This window comes from Ziziphus jujuba, chromosome 12 (assembly GCF_031755915.1).
Source record: "Ziziphus jujuba cultivar Dongzao chromosome 12, ASM3175591v1".
In the NCBI taxonomy this organism is placed as follows: domain Eukaryota; kingdom Viridiplantae; phylum Streptophyta; class Magnoliopsida; order Rosales; family Rhamnaceae; genus Ziziphus; species Ziziphus jujuba.
Window position 1 is genome coordinate 10,037,596 of NC_083390.1, and position 21,923 is coordinate 10,059,518.

Here is a 21,923-nt window from a genome sequence, read left to right on the forward strand (position 1 = left end):
AACAACTCATTGGTAATGCTAGGATTTAAGTCACCAAGTTATCATTCCTTCCCTTTTGCACAGAAATGTATTGCAATCCAAACAAATAAAAATAAAAAAATCCAAATTCAAATTTTCACACCCATTTTTTAAAATATAAAATTATAAAGAACCTGTTAATTATAATTATGAAAATTATGTCCTGACGTGTATAATAGATAATATAACAACATCCAAAATATATATATTTTGTTCCAATAGCAATATCCAAAACATTACTAATTCAAAAAAAAAAAATAATAATAATAATAATAATAAATAATATAACCAAAATATTTATACATAAATAGTTTAATTTAATCAAATCCAGTCCCATTCAACAAGTGCGCCCTCTAATAACAGTAATTTTTATAGTCGCATTAATATGGTACTACAATTATAAAAAAGTAATTTATATTCATACTTATATGGTTTAACATTTATGTTCTTTTACGTTTAATATGGAGGGATAAACTTTCCAAAGATATGCGTATTGAATATTTTTCGCCAATTTATCTTTGACAATGACCCTCTTTGGAATGATTTATTTATTTTTTTTCCTTTGAAAAAACCTCTTGCGTCGTAATAAAATCTTCTAAATAGTAATAAAAATACTAGCCTCCTAAGTTTTTCTCCTAACTGAGGTGGATAAGGAAAAAAATAAAAAATAAAAAATAAAAAATTTGATGGCCATATTTTTTTCCTACCTTTTGATTTGGTTCACATGTATATTTTAATATGATTTTCATAATTAATTTTAAATACATAATTGATTAATAGATTTTACAAATTTAATAATTATTGATGATAAGATAAGTGATAATAATAAATTTATTAATTACTTAAATAATTTAATTCTAGTAAAACAAATGGACTAATAATAATTCTGCACATGTTGTTGATAAGGATGAAATAATCTACTAGCTTCTTGTACTTTAATCATTACAATGATGGAATCAAAACAGCCATGGTAAATAGAACATAAAAAAGGAAAACTAACACAGAAATCTAAATTGCTTTTTCTTCTTCATTTTTTTTTTCCATTTGCATAAATATTTAGAAACATGTTTAAGAAATTTATTTTTTTATGGGAAGTAAAACTATAAAAAAAAATTAATCTAAATTTTAAAAAATCAATTTTATAATTATATAGTTCTAAAAATGGCATAAAAAAATTTGATTAATCCAACTGTCTTATCTTAAAAAACAAAAAAAAATCCAAGATATTAAGAAGCACCTAATAAAACCACCAAATAATTAGAAATAGAGTTTCTTTGTTTTTTTTTTTTTTTTTTAAATTAAAAAAAAAACCAAAATTTAAATAATTAATAATAAAAATAAAATGAATACAAACAAAGATGCATGCACAGCACAGATGATATCAATCTGACGCGCGCGTTTGCCTCCGCCCACCCAAGCTAGACACGTCACCATCAAAGTGGGTCCCGCCCTTCTTTCTCTCTCCTACCCGAACTGCCCAAATTTTTTCCACTTCTCTACCTGCCCGAACTGCCCGCTTTCACCTTTTTTATATTTTTTATTTTATGTTTTTTCCTTTTCACTAATCGAACCGCACCCAATCAAGGCCTAGTCTAATGCTATGCCAAAAAAACAGCCCTCAGTACCATCACCGGCACAACGGGCAGTTCGGGCAGCTCATTCCTCCCTGCCCGTTTTCTCCGGGCAGCTCGATTTGCTTTTTCTAGTCGTCGATTCGATTAAAAAAGAAAGAAAGAGAGAGAGAGAGAGAGAGAGAGAAAGATAGATAGAGAAAGAGAGAGCATTCGGTAATTCGCATTTCTGGGGGTATTAATAATTATTATTTATATATATATATATGATAATATTATTTTTCCAAATTATTATTTTTTGCCCAACTTTAAACTGGTCAGCTTGTTGGAGTCCCATTTTCTGAGATTTCTGTATCCCTGAACAGACATTTTCTGGGTCGAACTGAAGCTTGTGATTTCCTATCTGCTGAAAAAAAAATAAATAAATAAAAATACCCAAGCCTTTTTGTTTTTGTGTTTTTTTTTTTTTCCTTCGGTTGTGAAAGTTTGTTTGGTTTTTGGACAAGTTGATCAAATTTGAGCAAGGATTCGTTAGTAGTGATCTGCTTATATGTGATCTAGCTCTTCTTTCAACTGTTTTTTTTTTTTTTTTCCTTACTTATTTTTATTTTTAAAGCTGATTTTTTTGGGTTTTGAAGGGGAGAAAAAAAAAAAAAGGCTTTGAATTTTGTGGGTGAAATGATGGTTTTTTATGTGGTTTGTGTGAAGAAAGTTTGACTGGTTTGTGGAAGTGGAGGGGGATATTTGGGGTTTGTTGGGGGAGGTTTTTGATGGTATCTGGGTTTGATTCTTTAGGGCTTGTTTGATATGGGATTAGGTGCTGAGAATGGTAAAGTGGAGTCTTGGGATGTGTGTAAATCAAAGGGAAGGAAGAAGAAGAAGAAAGATGAAGTTTCAGTGGAAGAAGAGGAAACTGGGTGTTGGATTAGGCTGAGGTTTATTGGCAGCTGCATTTCTTCAAGATCCAAAGTTGATAGCTCAATCAGTGGGACCAGCACTCACTATGGTAAATCTTTTTTTTTTTTTTTTTTCCTTACTATTAAGTTTTCCAATGGTTATGCCTTTCAAGTTATTCTTCGAAACTTGTTTTTTGGTGGTTTTGGTTATGTTTGACTTTTCCAAAGCCTAAAGATATTGTTTTTATGTTCTATTTGTTTTCATTTTAGGCTTGTGTTTTGTGGGTGAAGTTTTTATCTTTTGTAGGCGGTGCATGTTTAGTTACCATTGACAAACAAATTTGGTCCTTAAAATCTCTGATAATGGAAAACAAACATTCATTTCTGCTTGAGAATCCTACTTATTTGCTGCATCAAAACTAAGGTTTATCTAAGAAGCTTCTCTCATGATGGATTTATATAAAAGCTTGAATTGTCCATTAATTTTATTGACTTTGCCGACAAAAACCTAGGTTAGTTTTGGATGTAGAGGCTGTTTTCAGAGAAGTAATCTAACTGTCGTTTTTGATTTTCTGTCAGAGGAAAGCATACCCGAAATTAGATAAATAAAAGTTATATTTAAATTCTTGTTAAGGATTGACTTCCTAATTACAGGTGGATGGATGTTGAATTTTATGATTTTTGTGCTCTTTTTCTTTCTATTTCTTCTTTCTTTTGACTTGTCATACACCTATCAAGTTAAAACCTTTGCACTTATAACCTGCTTATATGTTGTTTATAAACACCGGGATTTTATTGTTTGTCTTTCAAATAGAGTACCTATCATATTGTTTGGAATGCAAGGAACTAAACATGGTAGCAATTTAGGAGCTCAACATAGAGTTTACAAATCTGTTCAATTTGATATCTTGTAGATGTGACTGGGATGGTAAACTTGCAGGCCGAACCAACTGAAAACGAAATACTTGTGTAGGAGGCTTGGAGCTGTCTCAACTTAAATCACTTGTCGTTACGAATTAAAGAATGTCTTCTATAGAATATTTCTGGTCTCCTTAGGAGTTGAATATTGTTTTTTTGTGAATCCAGATTATTAATGCTTATGTCAACTAATTTATCTATAACTATGTTGCTAACTTCAGTCCTTTAGTTTCTTGTTGAGAACACATATCCAGTTACAGAACAGTTGATTTTTTATTTTCTTGTTTTTTATAGATTTTGTTGCTTTGCTTAGCTCCTCATACTATTTTCAACTCATGGAGTTGGGGATTATCTTCTTGTGTGATTGAGTTGATAAAGTGTGTCTTCTCTATCATATCAAATTTGTGTATGCTTAAACCTCTAATCTGCTTAGAGGTGACACGAGTGCAATATGGGTTGTTAAAAGATAAACTGGTTTATTATTTAAATCAGATTATATCTAATATCTTAATTTGTTTGAATTTTCAGAAACTAAATCCACAAATGATACGAGCAGAGATCAACCAACAGCTGCAATAGTCTCATCCACAACCACCAGTAATGCGGAGAGTAACTCATCAATGTCCAAACTTGAAGAGGAACTTAAAGTTGCTTCAAGGCTTCGAAAATTCACGTTTAATGATCTTAAGTTGGCCACAAGAAATTTTAGACCGGAAAGTCTTCTTGGTGAGGGTGGTTTTGGTTGTGTGTTCAAGGGGTGGATTGAAGAAAATGGAACTGCTCCAGTAAAACCAGGCACAGGGCTTACTGTTGCGGTTAAAACTCTCAACCATGATGGGCTTCAGGGTCATAAGGAATGGCTGGTATGGAACTTTCATTATCTAGATTTTTAGTTTTTGGATTATCTCTTTTCATTATTTGGGATTTTTAATTCCAGCTTATTGTATGTGACAGGCTGAAGTGAATTTTCTTGGTGACCTTGTTCATTCCAACTTAGTTAAACTTATAGGATACTGCATTGAAGATGATCAAAGGCTGCTAGTATATGAGTTCATGCCTCGAGGGAGCTTGGAGAACCACCTATTCAGGAGTATGCATCTTTTAATGATTCAATTACCTTTTTTTCATTCATTCCTCTGCTTTGTTGTCTTTTGGTAAAGAGAAGTCTTAACTTCTCTTACTAATAATTTCAGATCATTTTACCTAGGTTCCTTTATCCCACATTTGTTTCCTCTCCATTACCCACATGTTTACTTTAAAAAATTGCTTGTCTACAGTAGAAATGATAAATACTTTTTTGTAATTAATTGATGCAGAATGGTTAAGAATTATCTGTATCCCTCCATTATTTTACTTACATATTGGCTATATTAGAGAAATAACATTCACAGGGGGCATCATGCACAAGCACAGCATAGCATCCGGTAATAGGCAGAAAATATTGCTAAAGTGTACGCTGTAACTTGAGAGTAGCCTAAAATTCTGCTAAGCTATGTGCTTCAATTACTCTTCTCATGCTACCAAATTGAAAGTAGCTTAGGAAAATTAATGACTTGGATATGTGCTCAAGGGACATAACATGTTGAGTGATTGCAGTTTTAATCTATATCTGAATTTTTGTGTTGATTGATCATAGTGATTTTTTCACAAGGATAGTTTGAACCTAACAGGAATGTGGCCTTCTTCTTTATCTTATTTTCTGATGTAATTATGCTTATGTGCAGGGTCATTGCCTCTTCCATGGTCTATTAGGATGAAAATTGCATTGGGCGCCGCAAAGGGTCTTGCTTTTCTTCATGAGGAAGCAGAAAGGCCCGTGATATATCGTGATTTTAAAACCTCCAACATCTTATTGGATGCGGTACAATTCATCCATCTAACAAAATATTGTTCATCTCCCTTCATGTTATTCATCTTTCTAATAAATGTTATTTCAGGATTACAACGCAAAACTTTCTGATTTTGGACTTGCCAAAGATGGTCCTGAGGGTGATAAAACCCATGTGTCTACCCGTGTGATGGGAACTTATGGTTATGCAGCCCCAGAATATGTCATGACTGGTGAGCATAGTGAAACTCATTTTTGTGGCTTGTTTCTTTCTTAAGCTTCCAGCATATAATTTTTATCCAAGGAAAAAAAAAAGGGCTTCCAGCATATAATGTTTGTTTTTATGGGAATATATTAATGAGTAGGATGTTAGTATATTTTATCATTTTCATATTCAGTTGTTATGATATTGATATTGTCTGATGCCCGTTCCTTTGCTTTTTGTCCAGCACGTGTCCCTCATATACTAATGATTTTGTTTGGTTCTTTTAAAATCACCTTACTACTAGGAAGCTTAAAGTACTGGGAATTCTTTTGCGAAGTTTACCACTTGCATAGAAATAAACAATTCTTATTTTGGTTTTATATTAGATTACTTCTTGTTGGCTCACAGCTGATGGCATTAAGTTGATAAATTACAAGTTCTTTTTATAACTGAAGGATTAACTGATTTTTTTGTACATATTGCATAGCAGAGTTTTGCTATTTTTATTGTCTATGGACTCTTATTGTTCCACGGTCTTGTTAAATATGGCTGTTGAAAGTGTTTTTTTCTGTCCCCCCCCACCCTCGGGCGGATGATCTGCTAGTATCCATTTATTATGAGATTGTGTGATTTTTTGGCATCTTTGATCATTCATTTTACCCAGTTTTGATATAGCAAGGGACTTACGGAGAGGCACTGTGAGGGACAACATCCACAACCATCATATCTATATGATATGCGTGTTCTGATAGCTGTGAATGACTGTCCCTCATAATCCCTTCCCATATGTCCCTTGCTATATCAAACCCATCATTTTACCTGTTTTAGTTTGTGATTATTGTGTTCTCTAATTTTATGTCTTGACCGTGGAGAAGTCATACTCAACATGATAACATGTTGATATATGTTATATTAATTAGCTTGGTTGAAAGTTTAAATTGCAATTGATGCCTAACTGCTGACAGTACATTTTTATTTATAGTATCTTTTCCTCCTTATTCTTGCTCAAGTAACTTCATTTATATCTGTTGCAGGACATCTTACATCTAGGAGTGATGTCTATAGTTTCGGTGTGGTTTTACTTGAAATGTTAACTGGTCGAAGATCAATGGATAAAAACCGACCTAACGGTGAGCATAACCTTGTAGAATGGGCTCGACCACATCTAGGGGAGAGAAGAAGATTCTATCGGTTGATAGACCCTCGGCTTGAAGGCCACTTTTCAATAAAAGGAGCCCAAAAGGCCGCACAGCTAGCTGCACATTGCCTCAGTCGGGATCCAAAAGCCAGGCCCTTAATGAGTGAAGTTGTTGAAGCCTTGAAGCCATTGCCAAACCTTAAGGACATGGCAAGCTCATCGTATTATTTCCAAACCATGAACGCAGACCGTGTAGGATCCAGCCCGAATGCTAGAAATGGTGTCAGAACACAAGCAGGATTGCTGACGAGGAATGGGCAGCAACAAAGGAGCCTTTCAATACCAAATGGTTCCCATGCTTCTCCATATCACCATCAATATCACCATCAATCTCCAAAACCTAAGGGCAAACAGTAGGGTTGGCAGCTGTCTTGTTTCTTTTCTCCACCCCATCTCAGCATTCATTTCTTTTACCCTTTTTCGTTCCTATCTTTTTTTTTTTTTTTTTTTTTTTCTCTCTTCCTCCGTATAGATGTATCTCTTGTTAAAGCATTTCTTCTTGGACAACTGAAAAAAGCAACAGAGAAACATGTTTGCTTGATGTTGTGCTTAGAGAGTGGTGACAAATCCCAGTAGGGGATAAAAAAAAAAAAAATGTAAGGGTAGGAAGGAGAAAGCTTGTTGAGCAAAAATGTGCCTTAACCATCACATTGTTTGAAAGTATTAAAGATTATTACCTCCCCTTACTTTTTTTTATATGTATACTTTGTCATCTTCTTATTATTCCTTGGTTAATACAACTCCTTGTTTTCCTTTATACAAAACTCATCTTTATTCAACTATTTAGAATGCTTCACTCCACAGCCTGAAAATGTCTATATTTGGTTGTTTTACACTTTGAGAAGATTAGTATGGGGTTCAAGCTCCTTGGTGTTGAACCCCACAAAAAGGAGAAGATGGAGATGATAGACCAGGAACAGTGTTTTGACGGAAAAAAAAACTTATAATTTGATGCACGGTTGACAAGGTGCCGCCTCAATAAATATATTATAGGCTTTGTATGTTTTATACCATTTATAATTGGACTCTCAATAAATGTATTATAGGCATTGTATGTTTTATTTTATTTTGATGTTGCATGTAAGTGTAGGGTGTTTTTTTGGGTTCACATTGTATGTCATTGTATTTAAAAAATTCTTCCACCTCGAGGAAGAGATTGACCCGATTCTCCCAAGCCCACTTTTTTCTTGTTTGTTTTTTAAAAGATCCGAGACATAGGAAATACAAACAAAAGAAAGCGGGGAAAGGGAGAAAGTGGAGTGCTTGAGAAAGACGAGAAGAAAAACAAAACGTGGATTGAGCAGGGTTGGTTGGATCACATTCAGATAGCAGTATGGTTTATTACTTTAATCTTCAAAATAGTTGGATAACAAAATAACACTATCGTCATCTTCTTGACACATCACCTACACATTAGCTGGTAGACAACGAAAAGTTTCTACATCATCCACAGAAAGTGAGATATTATCTACACTCAAAACGTATTTTAATCCTTTCTTCCACTACTAATTAATTCTTTGTTTTTTTCCACCCCCCCCACCCCAAAAAAAAAACAAAAAAACAAAAAAACTAAAAAGACAAAAGATGCAATAGTAGTTGTGAAACCCAAGGAAAATAATGCTTCTCGCTAATTTATTCTTTCCCTTCTTTTTCAATTTCTGGTATTTTTTGGATAAAAGAGCAATTAGCCCTTTAAAATTCAAAAGGGATGAGTATTGAGTCAAAGCATGAAACCATTTTATTCAATAAAAGCTGCCTCTCTTTTTGTAAGATTAGATATCAAATGACACCTAGAATTCAACCATTACTTGTAAAATATAGATATTTATTTTAATATTCCATAATTCAAGTTTCTTAATCTCTTAAAAGAGTTTCTTTTGTACAGGGACAGTTCCCACCATTTCCTTTGACAATTACCTAAACTTCGACTTCCCATCCCAATATATATATATATATATATACATATAATGAGTGTCTTATTTATTTACATTTTTTTTTCTTCCTGTATTGATGAATTCCTTCCAAAAAGTGAAGTCCATTCACTGTGACATTGGTTAGCAGTTTAGTCTGTATTTTATGCAGCTTTCCTGGTCAGCTGCTCCATGAATGTGCTCTCAAAGATTTTGTCAGCGTTTCCAACTTCAAATCCATCTCGCCTGTGATACTCTTTAACCTGACCAAGTAATTAAGAGTTCTTAGAAGTGGCATAAAGGTACTAAAAGCACATTTCAAATGAAAAACTAGAAAGCATGAAAAAAAATAAAAATAAAAAAATAAAAACAGAAAAGTTGGTTACCTCATTGTCAGGTAGATTCTTATATTGAGGCAGCACCAAGCGCTCAGCAAACTCGATGTAGGAACAGGGAACTAATTCTGTTGTACCATTGGAAAATTTGAATGAAGTCGAATCCGCAACAGTTGAGCTTTGCAGCAGAAGACCATCAGGACTCACTGGTAATGGAAAAATGAAGAACATTTAAAAATAACCAACTTTCATTGTTACATTCTACTTATAATGATAGTAAAAATTTACATTCAAAGAAATTTCATTTGTCTAGGATTCAGTTTCAGCTTGATGCATCTTGTGCTAATTGAATTAATGGTATTCATTAATTTCCAATCAAATACTTTTACTAGCACATTAGTAGTTTCTGCATATATTATATCATTCTCTGATGTATATTAAAACCTTAGAAAGAACAACCTTTCAGATTCCCGCCTTCTGAATTCAACTTAAATCCGCTCTCTTCAATGAACTGATTGAGGCTTTTGATATCTCTTAAATGAGACTTCAACCGATGAGTGGAGATAGTGACATGGTTCACTGCATACCCATTGACAAGGGTCCAGGCAGCGTATTCACTTTCCCTGTTCCACAAATCAAAAGGATAAGCTCCTACCAACATGTGCAAAGTTTAATCACCAACAAATAAATACAATCCTATAAATAATAACAATATGCAGCTGACAATATCCAAATCCAATATTCTGAGAGCAAGAATATGAAATTTTGCTCATAAAAATTGTTAATTATTCTCAAAGTTGAAAGAAACTTAAGTACCTAGCCAATTGTTGGAATTCAGAATATGATGGTCTTCCCCATGTTAAAGATCCAAGTGCACTTGCTAGAGCAGCATGCTTATTTCCACTACCAGATAATTCAGTATACTTTTTGATTATTTCCTGAATGTTGAAATGAACAGCATCAAGCAATGAACAGTAACAAGTCTAGTGTGCATCTTTTGAACAGACGAGGAAACAAAAAGAGAGTTTCATACGATGGAAATAACCATCATAAATGGTCTTACACAAATTTGCATTTCAGGTAGATTATATATGTTGATCATGAACCTCAAAGTTGAATCAATTTGTTTTGATTTATGCTCTTCACGAAAAGAGACGACTTTAATTTATAGTCACAGCCATGATATAGCAAATTCTATTTTCTTTATAAACTAAACTTAAAATAGGAAAAAAAAAAAAAAAAAAAAAAAAAAAAAAAAAAAAAAAACTCGATATCATAGAACAATTGCTTTGTATAAAGAGCATTGGTGCAAAGTGCATACCATTCTCTCATCTAGTTTTTTAACATAGTTTCATACCTGAGTTTCTGGACTCATTTGATCTACAAGAAGCTCAGATATAAATATCCTTGGAAAAGGTCCAGCAGCACGGCTACCATTTTCAGAAACAGTAGTACTGGGAGGAGAAAACCATTGTGCTTTCAATTTCTTGGCAGGAAATCTTAACTCTTCCTTGGGGGTGTATCCAAAATCCAAGAAAAAGCTTGCCATGGAGTCAATCCCATAACCATTCACCTATTGTTCCAAATTGAAGGAAATTTCGATATCAAAAAAAAAAAAAAAAAAAGGGAAGAAGATTGAGCTAACAAGCGCAAATGCCTAAAACAAAAAGAAAATCTTAGTAAATAGGTACACAATGGTAAAAGAAAAAGGATACCCCAAATGTCCTAAATGCAAAATGATCATAGCAAATTTGGTCACCATCAACAGAATGAACAAGTTCCAAAACTGCTTTCGCTGTTGGATTCCTATTTAAGTACACGGATTCCATACTTGCCAATACACTTCTGAAAAATGATTCACCTCCCTGCATAAAAAATAAAATATAAAATAAACAGCATTGGAAAAGCTTAAGACTGTTCAAATCAACCAGCATAAAGGATGAGTTAGGTTCTAAAGAAGTACAAAATCAGAATTCCTAAGCATTTTACGATGATTTCATTTAGACACAAGAATGTACAACTTCTAAGAAATTCAATGATAAACACTTGAAAAACCATCTCATCCATGAACCAGACCAGTGAATCGACCAGACCTTAAAGTCATCAGCTAGAGAGTAGAACCCAGAGCCTAAATTCACTACCTTAGCATATATTATCACAAAATCTTGAAATTTCCATAGAAAAATGCATTAAGCATATCTACAAAGCCACAAAATGTTAGCTATGTGAAGTTACAAACATCATTGCCTACATATAAGCTTGTTTGCTAGCTTTAAATGCGAATTCCTGCATCTAGAAAAAACTAATAACAAAAAATAAAAACTTCAACAAATTAAAAGATATATCAATTAAGAAATAATTAACCAATACAATCCAATTCTATTTCAAACCAACTGGACTTGAGTTTCACGCTGATGACTTATATGACAAAGGAGAATAAAACCCAAAAAGCAAAAAGAAGAGGGAACCTGGAAAGAAGAATCTTGAAACCCATTATCGGAAATTGAGCAAGAAACAGCAGAGAGGTTTCGTTTCTGGCTGTACATGGAAATAGCAGGAGAGGATGATCCACGGAGCGAAAAGAAATTGGTGGAATTGTGTAGGGAATGAGAGGACGAAGAAGAAGGAAAACAAGAAGAAGAAGCGAGAAAAGGGAAATTTTGGTATCTGGTTTTGATAGCTGAAGAGTAGAGAGACGCCATGGTCGAAAGCTTCATGAATTTTGTTTTTTAGTTTTGTTTGATCGATGGATAACACAGACCTCTGTTCTGTTTTGCTTCCACACGCTTCTATTCTGTAGTCTGTATCTTATTACAGCAGGTGACACTGACACGTCATACATATTTTGTTACAAAACCTGGAAGGGGGGAATAACAAGAGTGGGACCCACAAAGATCTTGGAGCTGTTAAATGGGCCTTCCTTTCTTGATGGGCCGGGAGCTTGTTGCGTGATAAAGCTGGATGATGATCCACGTGGCACTTTTATTATTTGTTTTTTTGATAAATGTGGCAGTGTCTTTAACATGTTAGGCTTCCAAGAATGGAAGGCTTGGTGATCCTTATCCATAATACGAATCCAACAACCATCCAGCTCATCCTTCCCTAAATTGTCTAAGTCTCGGTTATTACTTGTTGGGTTGGGTTTTAATTTGATAATTTGAAAATGGGTAACGTTTCTCTTTAAAAAATAAAACAGAAAGAAGACTAACAAATTATACTATTTGCCATTTTTATTATTATTATTATTATTTTTTTTTTCTTTTGGGACATAAGTTGGTCAAATGTACTGGAATTACATTTTACATATATAGTCGGGCTCGGATGAGCATATATGGATTTGATTACCTAGAAACATTGATTTACATGTTGCATTAAATTTAATATATTAAATACATATAATTCAACAATTTCAAATATTTATTGAGTCCATCAGTGTTGAATTCAAAAATTATTATTAAAAAAGCACATTGTGTAATGTAGTGGCATTTTTATCTTTTTTTTTTTTTTTTTTGGACATTTTTTTATACTTTTTTTTTCTATATTGTAGGTAGCCCAATTGATTAGATTATTTTAATAAATTGAATAGGTTTCATTTCTTTTTATTTATTTTCCTCTAATTCTACTTTATAGAATAATATGATTTCAATATTTTGATAATGATTTGATATTCATAATAAATATATTAAAAAATCATAGCTTAAAGCAAAAAGAGAAAAAAAAAAAAAGGAAAGTTATTTTAGATTTTGTTAGAAATTAGTTAACCAAAAATAATCTCTATAATTAAAACAACATAAAATACTAGTTAAAAAAATATTATTTATAAATAACTATAATTTTTTGTTTTAATTAGATAATTATTCTGTTATTAATTAATTGTATTCATTGTAGTTGTAAATGATCATTATTTTTTAAAATTTGTTATTAATAAGTATATTTTCTATTTCAAAAAAAAAAGTATTATATTGTAGATAAATATTATAACTATATTTAATAAATATGATTGTAAATAAATAAGAGATGAAAAGAAAAAAGATAAGTGAGAAAAAAAGCATTAAAACTAAGAAATAGGAGGGGGAAAAAAAAAAAAAAAAGAAGAAGAAGAAGAAGAAGAAGAAGAAAAAACGGTAAAACTAAATTTGGGGTGTGTGGGAGTAAAATTAGGAGGGCATATTTTCAGTTTTGCAATTTAATAAAAAAATATATTAAACATTTAAATAAAAAAATTGAGGGGTAGGTCCATACTTGGTCCAGTCCATGCTTGGAGTCTATTTAATTGAGAATACTTTCACTTGAACACCAATGTATATACATATAAATTATAGAGATTCACTAATTGAGGATTGGACAAAAACTAAATTACCAAATTTGATCAAGGTCAAAGGTTAATAGTAGACAAAGGAAAAAATAAAATTATCCATCCACAATTTTGGATCAGATTCTCGTTAAATATACATTGTTATAATATGGAAATTTATATAATATATAAAATAAAATAATTAGTGACACGTGTTATTTTTATATTCTTTCAATTTATCCTCAAAATCATCAATAAAAGAATATATTTTTTTCTTTTATAATTTATAATCTTATCAATATATTAATCAATATCAAATGGAATATCATAGAATAGTTATTTAAAAATACGAAATTTTTTATTTTATATTAAAATATATATGTTTTTACTATTATAATATTATATAATAGATTGAAACAGTATGAAATTTTTTATCTCTTATGAATGTATTAAAAAATATATAAAATAATAAATAACTATATATTTATTATTATAATATATAAATATAATTACCACAAACGATAAATGAACAGTAAGTTGATCAGTTGAATATCATATATCTCAAATGTAAAGTGAAAGAATAAAATATGTATTTTTTATTATTATAATATTATATATGATATTAATTATATTTGCATATATATATATATATATATATATATACGGTTCCTTAATCAAATATATTTTAAATATTTTTACATATACGAATATGATTATAAGATTATATATTATATATATTTTACTTTTATATATTATACATATTGTTGTAATAATATATATTATATATTGAAAACTTTGCTATAATGAATATTGGCATGCATATTAAATGTAAATCATAATCAAATTATCTGTAATATTGAAATAAAATATATACAATACTCCATAAATTATATATAATTTGATGCTGATTTGTATCATAATGTACAAATTGACATATATGGTAGTGAAACTATATATAGATACATCTCTTTTTAAATCCAAATTATTGTTAATTAAATAATAATAATAATAATAATAAAATAATTATATTATATTATAAGGGTTTAATATAGAAAAATTAATTATTTAAAAGAAATCAAATAAAACATTTAAATTTGAATTTGAATTTCATCGATGGAAAAAAATAAATAGATAAACATTTTTAATTTAAATTCTATAAATAAATTATCGTATAAAGTAAAAATGTGTTTATAGGATAAATGATGATGCTAATTATAATAATAATAATAATAACAATGACAATAACAATAATAATAATAATAATAATAAAATTATATTATAAGGATTTAATATAGAGAGATTAATTATTTGCAAGGAATCAAATAATGCATTTGAATTTGAATTTGAATTCCATAGGTGGAGAACATTGTATAGTAATTGGAATTTAAATTTGAATTCTATAAATGAACCAAAAAAAAAAAAAAGGGTATGAAAATGATATGTATATGAAAAAAATTAGATATATAAATATTTTTGAATTTGAATTCCATAAATGAATAGTATTATATATAAAGGTCAAATTTTTAGTTCTTGATAAACTTTTGCAATATAGATTGAAAAAAAAAAATTAAAATCCAAATATACTTAATAATAATACAATTTTTAAATAAGTTTTTAAATATGACCAAACAAGTTAATTTTATCAACCAGATTACTGTTAACAAGATGCAGTGAATATTTAAAGTTCGAATCTCATAGAAATTAAGAATAAATAGAAATTAGATATACTGAAACAAAATATATAGTATAATTTAAAATTTTATATGTAAACGTACATGTAATATATAATAACATCGAAGATTAAATATTATTATTTAATTATTATTTATGATATTATCTATATATATTATTTATATTATATATAAAATTAAGATAATTAGTAAAAAAAAAATTTCACTTGTTATCATTATATTTAATATAATTAATTATTATAGATTATTTTTAAAATAATCTAATGTGATTATACATACCGTGTAGCGCATAAGGATTAATACTGATTAATATGATTATAATGAGAGAGTTTCTTCTTTCTTTTCTTTTTTTTACGTATAATGAAAAAGTTTCTAAGACTTCGCTGTATAATTAAAATCTTAATATTTACACTGGTAAAGTGATATATCATTATTACAAAATAGTTTAATTCCCTAAGGGTGCATTTAGTGCGGTGTATTAAAGTTTTATATAGTATTATTTTATCCAATATAGTATTTGATAATGCAAATGGGTTGAATTATCTAATACCCTTCTCCACCCTTAATACAACCTGCAATGTATTAACCAATACACCTCAATGAATTGTATTAACTAATACAAAACTCATACACACGAGAGAAAAATCAGAAAAAAGCCAAACCCCCCACTGTCTTCTTCCTTTTCACTCCCACCATAACCATAACCACAACCCCCAAGCCCCCCCATTGTTTGCATAATCAGCGTCGACATCGGCGGCTCCTCCATTTCCCACTTCCTTTGTACTTATTCTCCCAATCCCACTTCCAATTTTCGAGGGAAACAGCTTCGTCGGCAGCCGCATGGCCACCGTCAACGTTACCAGCAATACTTTCGAGGCCCGCACCTCTATCCTCCACCCAAAGGATTTCCATGCCTTGAGCTACACCAAGCTCCTTAATCTTACAGTCAACGACCCCTCTTCTTCTTCTTCTTCTTCAATCAGAATCTGGGACGGCAAGAAGTTTGTGTTCAAGACCTTGAGCTTCAACTGCAAACTTCCATTCATTCAAAAATGACAACCACCAAAGCCAAAGCAATTTCCTTTAACTTTTCCTTGAATTTCTAGGTTCTTGATTAAGCAAAAGCATGTTAAATAAAAAAAAATGGTTTAAGAATTTTGAGTGAATAAAATTTGGATTATCAAGAATAATAGAATTTTTTTTTCATTGATCTAGATTAGATGACCAGAAGAATGATAGATTGGGGTTTTTGAGAAGAGACGATCCCCCCCCCCCTCTCTCTCTCTCTCCTTCTTTCAAGCATGGTGAATATTTTTATTTTAATAAAAATAAAAATATATAGTATAATACATTATAATACCAAACGTAGTATAGTATAATATTATACAATTCATTCTAGTCCAATTCATTCCAATCTAAATTCAATACATTCCAATACAATACAGGATACCAAACAAGCCCTAAGTATTTTTCTTTTGATAAATATTTGTTTAATAAAATAAAATAAAAAATCCAATTGTTATTATTATGTAATATTTCAGTTTATTTCATAATGACTACCTTTTATTTACCAAAAAAAAAGAAAAAAAAAAAGAGTATCTCTTATTCCAATAGAAACCATCACCCATGACAAATAGGCTTACTCTTTCAATTTGATGATGTTTGTCAACTAGTATTTATTTATTTAAATCTTTATTGGGCCATAATATTTACCAAAGGTTTGTGATATATTATTATTATTATTTGATAAACTGGAAGATAGGGATTTTAATGTTAGGCTTTAAACTTAAGAGCAAGATATGAGAATACGCCCTGCCATTCCTGACTTAAGGAAGGAATGGAATAGAGAGTTATTACCAATCATTTAAATTATAGAAAAAATAAATATTTTGTATAGAGGGAAGGGAATTGTAGTATCTTGTCTATGGTGGATTCTGGCTAGGAAATGAAATAAGTAATTAATCAAAACAATATAAGAAAAAGGTAATTAATCAAAGTGGTGATGAATTGAATGATGTTGTCTTTAGATCTGATTTTGACCCAAAAGAAAAAAGAAGAAAAGAAAAAGAAATGAGCTATTTATAACGGTACAAATGAAACTTTAAATGCCTACTATATGATAGCCATTTATAACGGTAAAAACAAAAGCATTTATTAAGATGAGCTTCATTTTTATAAACAATTTGAAATGTTTTTAATCTAGTATTTTCCATTTATTTGTTCCTTAAATTTGTAGCTAGATAATAAATCTAATTTAAAATATAAACCAATTATATACAATTTAAGTAAATCCTTTAAAAATCAAGTAATGTTGGCTCAATTGATAAATCATTTGCACCTGTGACTAAGAAGTCATATATTCAAAACATTGGGGTGATAAAAGAAATTATTATAGTGATAAAAAAAATTGAAACCCAAAAATATATAAACCTTATCTTATTATTATTTATTATTATTATTGAAACATTATAAACCTTATTTGTGATGGCCTACCCCCATAAGATATATTGAATTTAAACTTTTGAGCAGTTTGACTAAAGTTAATCAAGTTTGATCAAATTGAACTTTTAAGTGGGATCAAGTTTGATTTTTTCTTGGAGATGAAATTTGGTTTTAACTCTTGTATATTTATGTAGAGCTCATTAATATGAGTTTGTAGACCAGCGACACATCTAATTCTCAGTGACAGATTGAAAGTTATAGCTCTGTAAAGTTACACGTATGGTATAACTTTTACAATATCCAAATCTATGAATTTTGTCCTATAGTAGAGCCAAGGTCTCTAAGGCCTAGAAATTAATGCTTAGGGTTTCTCATATCTGAAAATTTTTACGAGAGACAAGAATTACCAAAATACCCCTTAGAAAACCCAAAAAACTGTAAGAAACATTAACCCTAGTAGAAAACCACTTTGGACTTGATGTGTAAAATCAATTCGCAAGTGCATGAATCGTTTTCAAGTAATAAAGTAAAAAAATAGGGTTGTCGTACCCAAGGGATTAAGAATTAAGTGCCAAAGATAATTAGGTTTTGATAATATTTGAACAGCAATTAAGATGGCAATTGAAAATTAAATAAACTAAATTAAAAAAAAACAAAAAATTTAAATTAGATCAATTTCAAGTAAGAGAGTGAGTTTAATAATTATGAATACTAGGGCATTTGATTTCACCACTAACTATTCCAATTCAATTACTTAAATATGTGAATTTAATTAACTGGTAATTTTGTTAACCATACTTAATCACAAAATTAATCAAAAGTAGTTTCCACTTACAATTGATAATATTCATATAACCTAATTCATTTCTTCCGATCTATAAATTAAATCATGCAAATTCATTAAGCATAGATTATGCAAATAATATGGCATGAGACATAACTATTTTCCAACCAATTATGCATTCATGTAAATCATTGGAGATCCATAATGCTATCCTTTTCCAAGCTCAAATATTATTAAAATCATTTATTCCGTCCGGCCTATGAAAGCATTAAGCATACCAATGATTTATTAACAAAACATATTACTAATTAAATAAAATTCAACATATATTAAAATAATTAGACTTTCATAGTTAGAGCTACATTATAGCCCTAGCTATGAAATTAGTTCATGGCAAAAATAATTTCAACATCCATAATTATAAAGAACATAATAATAATGTTCACAATTAAAAAGAAAGAAATGAGAATAAAAACTATTAAAGAAATCCTCCTCCAAAAGCTCTCCAAGTTGTAGCCTTCTTCTCCAAGCAAGCCCACGTCTCTATACCCTCTCCAAACTCTTCAATGGATCTTCTAAAACTCTAAAAGTTTAAAATCCTAGAACCCTTAAGAGAACCTTAGAAACTCCCAAATTTTGGTTTGTTTCTATTTAAGCTTCCTAAAAGCTCTTAAATAACTCTCTAAACTTGTATATCTCCCTTCAATGTGGTGGGGGCTATATATATAGGACCTTGGGAACCTTTTTCTCTCTTTATTTTCAATGTGAGAGTTTTGGAAGATATCTTTTTTAGGCCATCAAAAGGGTTTGACGAATTTTGATGTGTAAAAAGGAAACTTGATATTACTTGCTCTCCAATACTTTCCTTTTCTCTAATTCTTTCTAAAAAAATAGTTAATTAGTCTAATTTACCCTAAATGAAGCATGTGACATGACATATGCCTCATTAATGATAAATTAACTAATTATATCCGCTTGTTCTAATCTTGGCCCTTGGATTGCCTTGATTCTCTCTCTTAATCCATGGTGGATATTTAACTAGAAATATTCTTTTTTATAAATTTCAAACTTTAAATGATGATATCTTTTTAGTCGCACCTCGAAATCCAAAACTAATGTAATATTTGAAATCGTGAGGATTCATATGACATCCACTTCCATCATAAAATTCCCTATAGAATCTTTATAGAATTTTTAAAGAATCTTCTTAGAATCTTTTCAATGCTTGATCCGTTCAAACTCAATCTTGCTTTCCACCATAATTCGACCCAAGGAATCCATTTTTATGGTTGTTTTCTTAAAATTCTTCTTTTTTCACCTAGATTAAGAAAAATACATAATTAAGTATTTTTTCATAACAAATTAACACAAACTAACAAATATTAAGCTATAATATGACATAAAATCATCAATATTTTAAACCTAACAAGACTACCACCCACCACCACGATTTCACTCCGTTTGACCCATCTCCTACCATATTTTTGCTACACGTGACACCTAATTGAGGGGCCCACAAGACTTCTGGAAACTCCATAAAATTTCACGGTGATTGGATCATTGATGTGTTGGCGGTGGTCATTTAAATTTTGACAGTTGTATTTTTCTGCTAGTTGGAAAATGACATCCTTTCCATTGGATTTATACGACACACGTTGGCCAAGAGGATTGCCCACCCTCCGATATGTCAACGCCTAAAATCTAAGGCTATTTCGATCGGCGATGTGCTGACAATTATTGTCACCAGCAGTAGAGTTCCGGCCAAACCCTGGTCTAGCTAGTTTCCGGTTAACCTAGACCCACTAACCACCTTACCCTATCTATTTTGACTCTCTTGAATCAATACCTGACGTCCATTTGTTTAGATTCTTTTTGTCTCGGAAGATTCAAGCTTTGTAGTAGTTTTTTGGTGATTTTCTGGCTCCCAACGATGAAATTCTAGCAATGTGAGTGCACCATCATAATCTTTGTCTTGTTGGCTTTCCTACAATATACTATTTCCAAGTTTTTTATATTGTTAGATAGTTTTCTAATTTTTGATTTAATCAGGTAAGTTGGGTAATTAGTGGATAAAATTTTGATTGTAATTGGACGACCTAGGATTAGACTCGAGTTGTAAAAGTGTAATTGAAGTTTGTTAGGACATTTTGAAAGCCTTAATTTCAGTAATTGGATCCTCGATTGAAAAACTCCAAAACTCCTAGGGTTAGGTTTTTGGAAATCTTGGGAAGTTAGGTTCTTAGCACTAGAAATCAAGATTTTGAGGTTGTAAGGGCGAATTAGGCCTTGAACACACACACACAATTTATTTTATTGAATGATGATGCCTAATTGGGTAATTTTGAAAATATTTTGGACATCGGAATGGAGATTTGAGTTTATCTGACTGCGGATCAGAAGCGAGCTATATTTCTTTAAGTGAACTTTATTTTCTGATGTTTGGGGTTATAAATATCATTTATATTATTAATGCCTTTTTGGAAGTATAAATTTATATGATTTCATATTACATGATAAATGCTTTATATGATTTGTTAGTTTCTATAATGACTGTGGTAACATTTTGGTAGTAATATGGTTTCGTATGTTATTATCTATATATGAGGGTACAAGTATTTTGGTATTTATGGTTTTATTAATGTGATGGAATAGTGAAAAAATAATATTTTGGTTTATGATGAATATAGTTTTGAATTTATAAAGTTTTGAATTTTTGGTTGTGTACCATTAGTATATTTGTAGTACTGTATATGATGGATATGATTATATGTGCTTTATATATTTTGTCATCCCCCACTATGATTACATGATATAGAGGTTCTTGTGAGATTTCACCTTCGATACCTCTGAGATGCCAAGGGTTGTATAGAATTTTTCCCTCCACTAAGGTCTACAATATTTAACAATGCTAGGTATGGGTGTATGATAGATTTGGTAAAGATTATGGTATATTGAGATATAATATTTATGGTTATTAATTTTTATATAAATTATGAGTTATTGAAGTGTTATTTTATTCATGAAAACTTATGGAGTTGATCGGTATTACTTTCTTATCATATGATTTATTGAAATTGTTATGTTTTAGGGATAATTATGAATTTTGTGAAAAATGTTTGTTAAAACAACAAAACTTTCAAAGAGTGAAAGTGAAATATTGAAAGAAATTTTTTTTAATAATAATATTTATTTTCATAATATTTTGCATGTTTACTCATTAAATTCGTTTTATAATTTTATATTTATAAATTATTCCCCTAGGCTTGATAATTGGTGCATATTATATCTAAGCATCATTCATTATCACCTTCGTATATTTTATCGCTCTCGCATCTTTATCTTTATTACATTTCCATTGCAGATGTACTGTTCCTTTTTTGCACTCCTATGAGACTATTGTTTATGTTTGTTTTATTTATCTTCAAATGCATTTACTTCTTTTAGTATGTTTTGATGAATTAACCTAGTATACATGCTTTTATTTTTATACTTTTTTCTTGGATCTTGAGTTGAAACCTTTAATGGATATGATAATAGGTTACATTAATTCTATGAAAAGCATTTATGTTTTTCTATTTTACTATTGATCTATATCTAATTTACGGGAAAGTCCCACTAAACTCTTTGGTACCGATTCAATAGAATTTTTCTAGGTAGAGCTATCTCAGGTATCTAGAAAGGGTTTCAAGAGCGATGCTGTCATTATCAAACAAGCGGTAAACTCTACTATAATAGCCACCTTAATATATAACTAAAATATAAAAATCTATCTGGCAAAATGATAGTTCATAATATTTATTATATTTATATTAAAAAAAAATAGTTGAAAGCCT

General features: G+C 30.3%; 2 protein-coding genes across 2 annotated transcripts; one reads left to right on the forward strand and one right to left on the reverse strand.

Moving 5' to 3' along the window:
• Positions 1 to 1,782: 1,782 nt before the first annotated feature.
• Positions 1,783 to 7,330, forward strand: LOC107428853 (serine/threonine-protein kinase PBL34). The gene is made up of 6 exons (XM_016039445.4): positions 1,783 to 2,595; positions 3,932 to 4,266; positions 4,358 to 4,493; positions 5,128 to 5,264; positions 5,341 to 5,464; positions 6,471 to 7,330. The coding sequence occupies exons 1-6, from the start codon at positions 2,397 to 2,399 to the stop codon at positions 6,989 to 6,991; spliced, it is 1,452 nt and encodes a 483-aa protein (XP_015894931.1). The 5' UTR covers positions 1,783 to 2,396; the 3' UTR covers positions 6,992 to 7,330.
• Positions 7,331 to 8,438: 1,108 nt separating this feature from the next.
• LOC107428848 (2-oxoadipate dioxygenase/decarboxylase, chloroplastic) lies at positions 8,439 to 11,680 on the reverse strand. The gene is made up of 7 exons (XM_025078401.3): positions 11,348 to 11,680; positions 10,595 to 10,744; positions 10,237 to 10,452; positions 9,696 to 9,817; positions 9,339 to 9,502; positions 8,931 to 9,085; positions 8,439 to 8,807 (listed from the first exon to the last, which is right to left on the reverse strand). The coding sequence occupies exons 1-7, from the start codon at positions 11,594 to 11,596 to the stop codon at positions 8,709 to 8,711; spliced, it is 1,155 nt and encodes a 384-aa protein (XP_024934169.2). The 5' UTR covers positions 11,597 to 11,680; the 3' UTR covers positions 8,439 to 8,708.
• Positions 11,681 to 21,923: the final 10,243 nt, after the last annotated feature.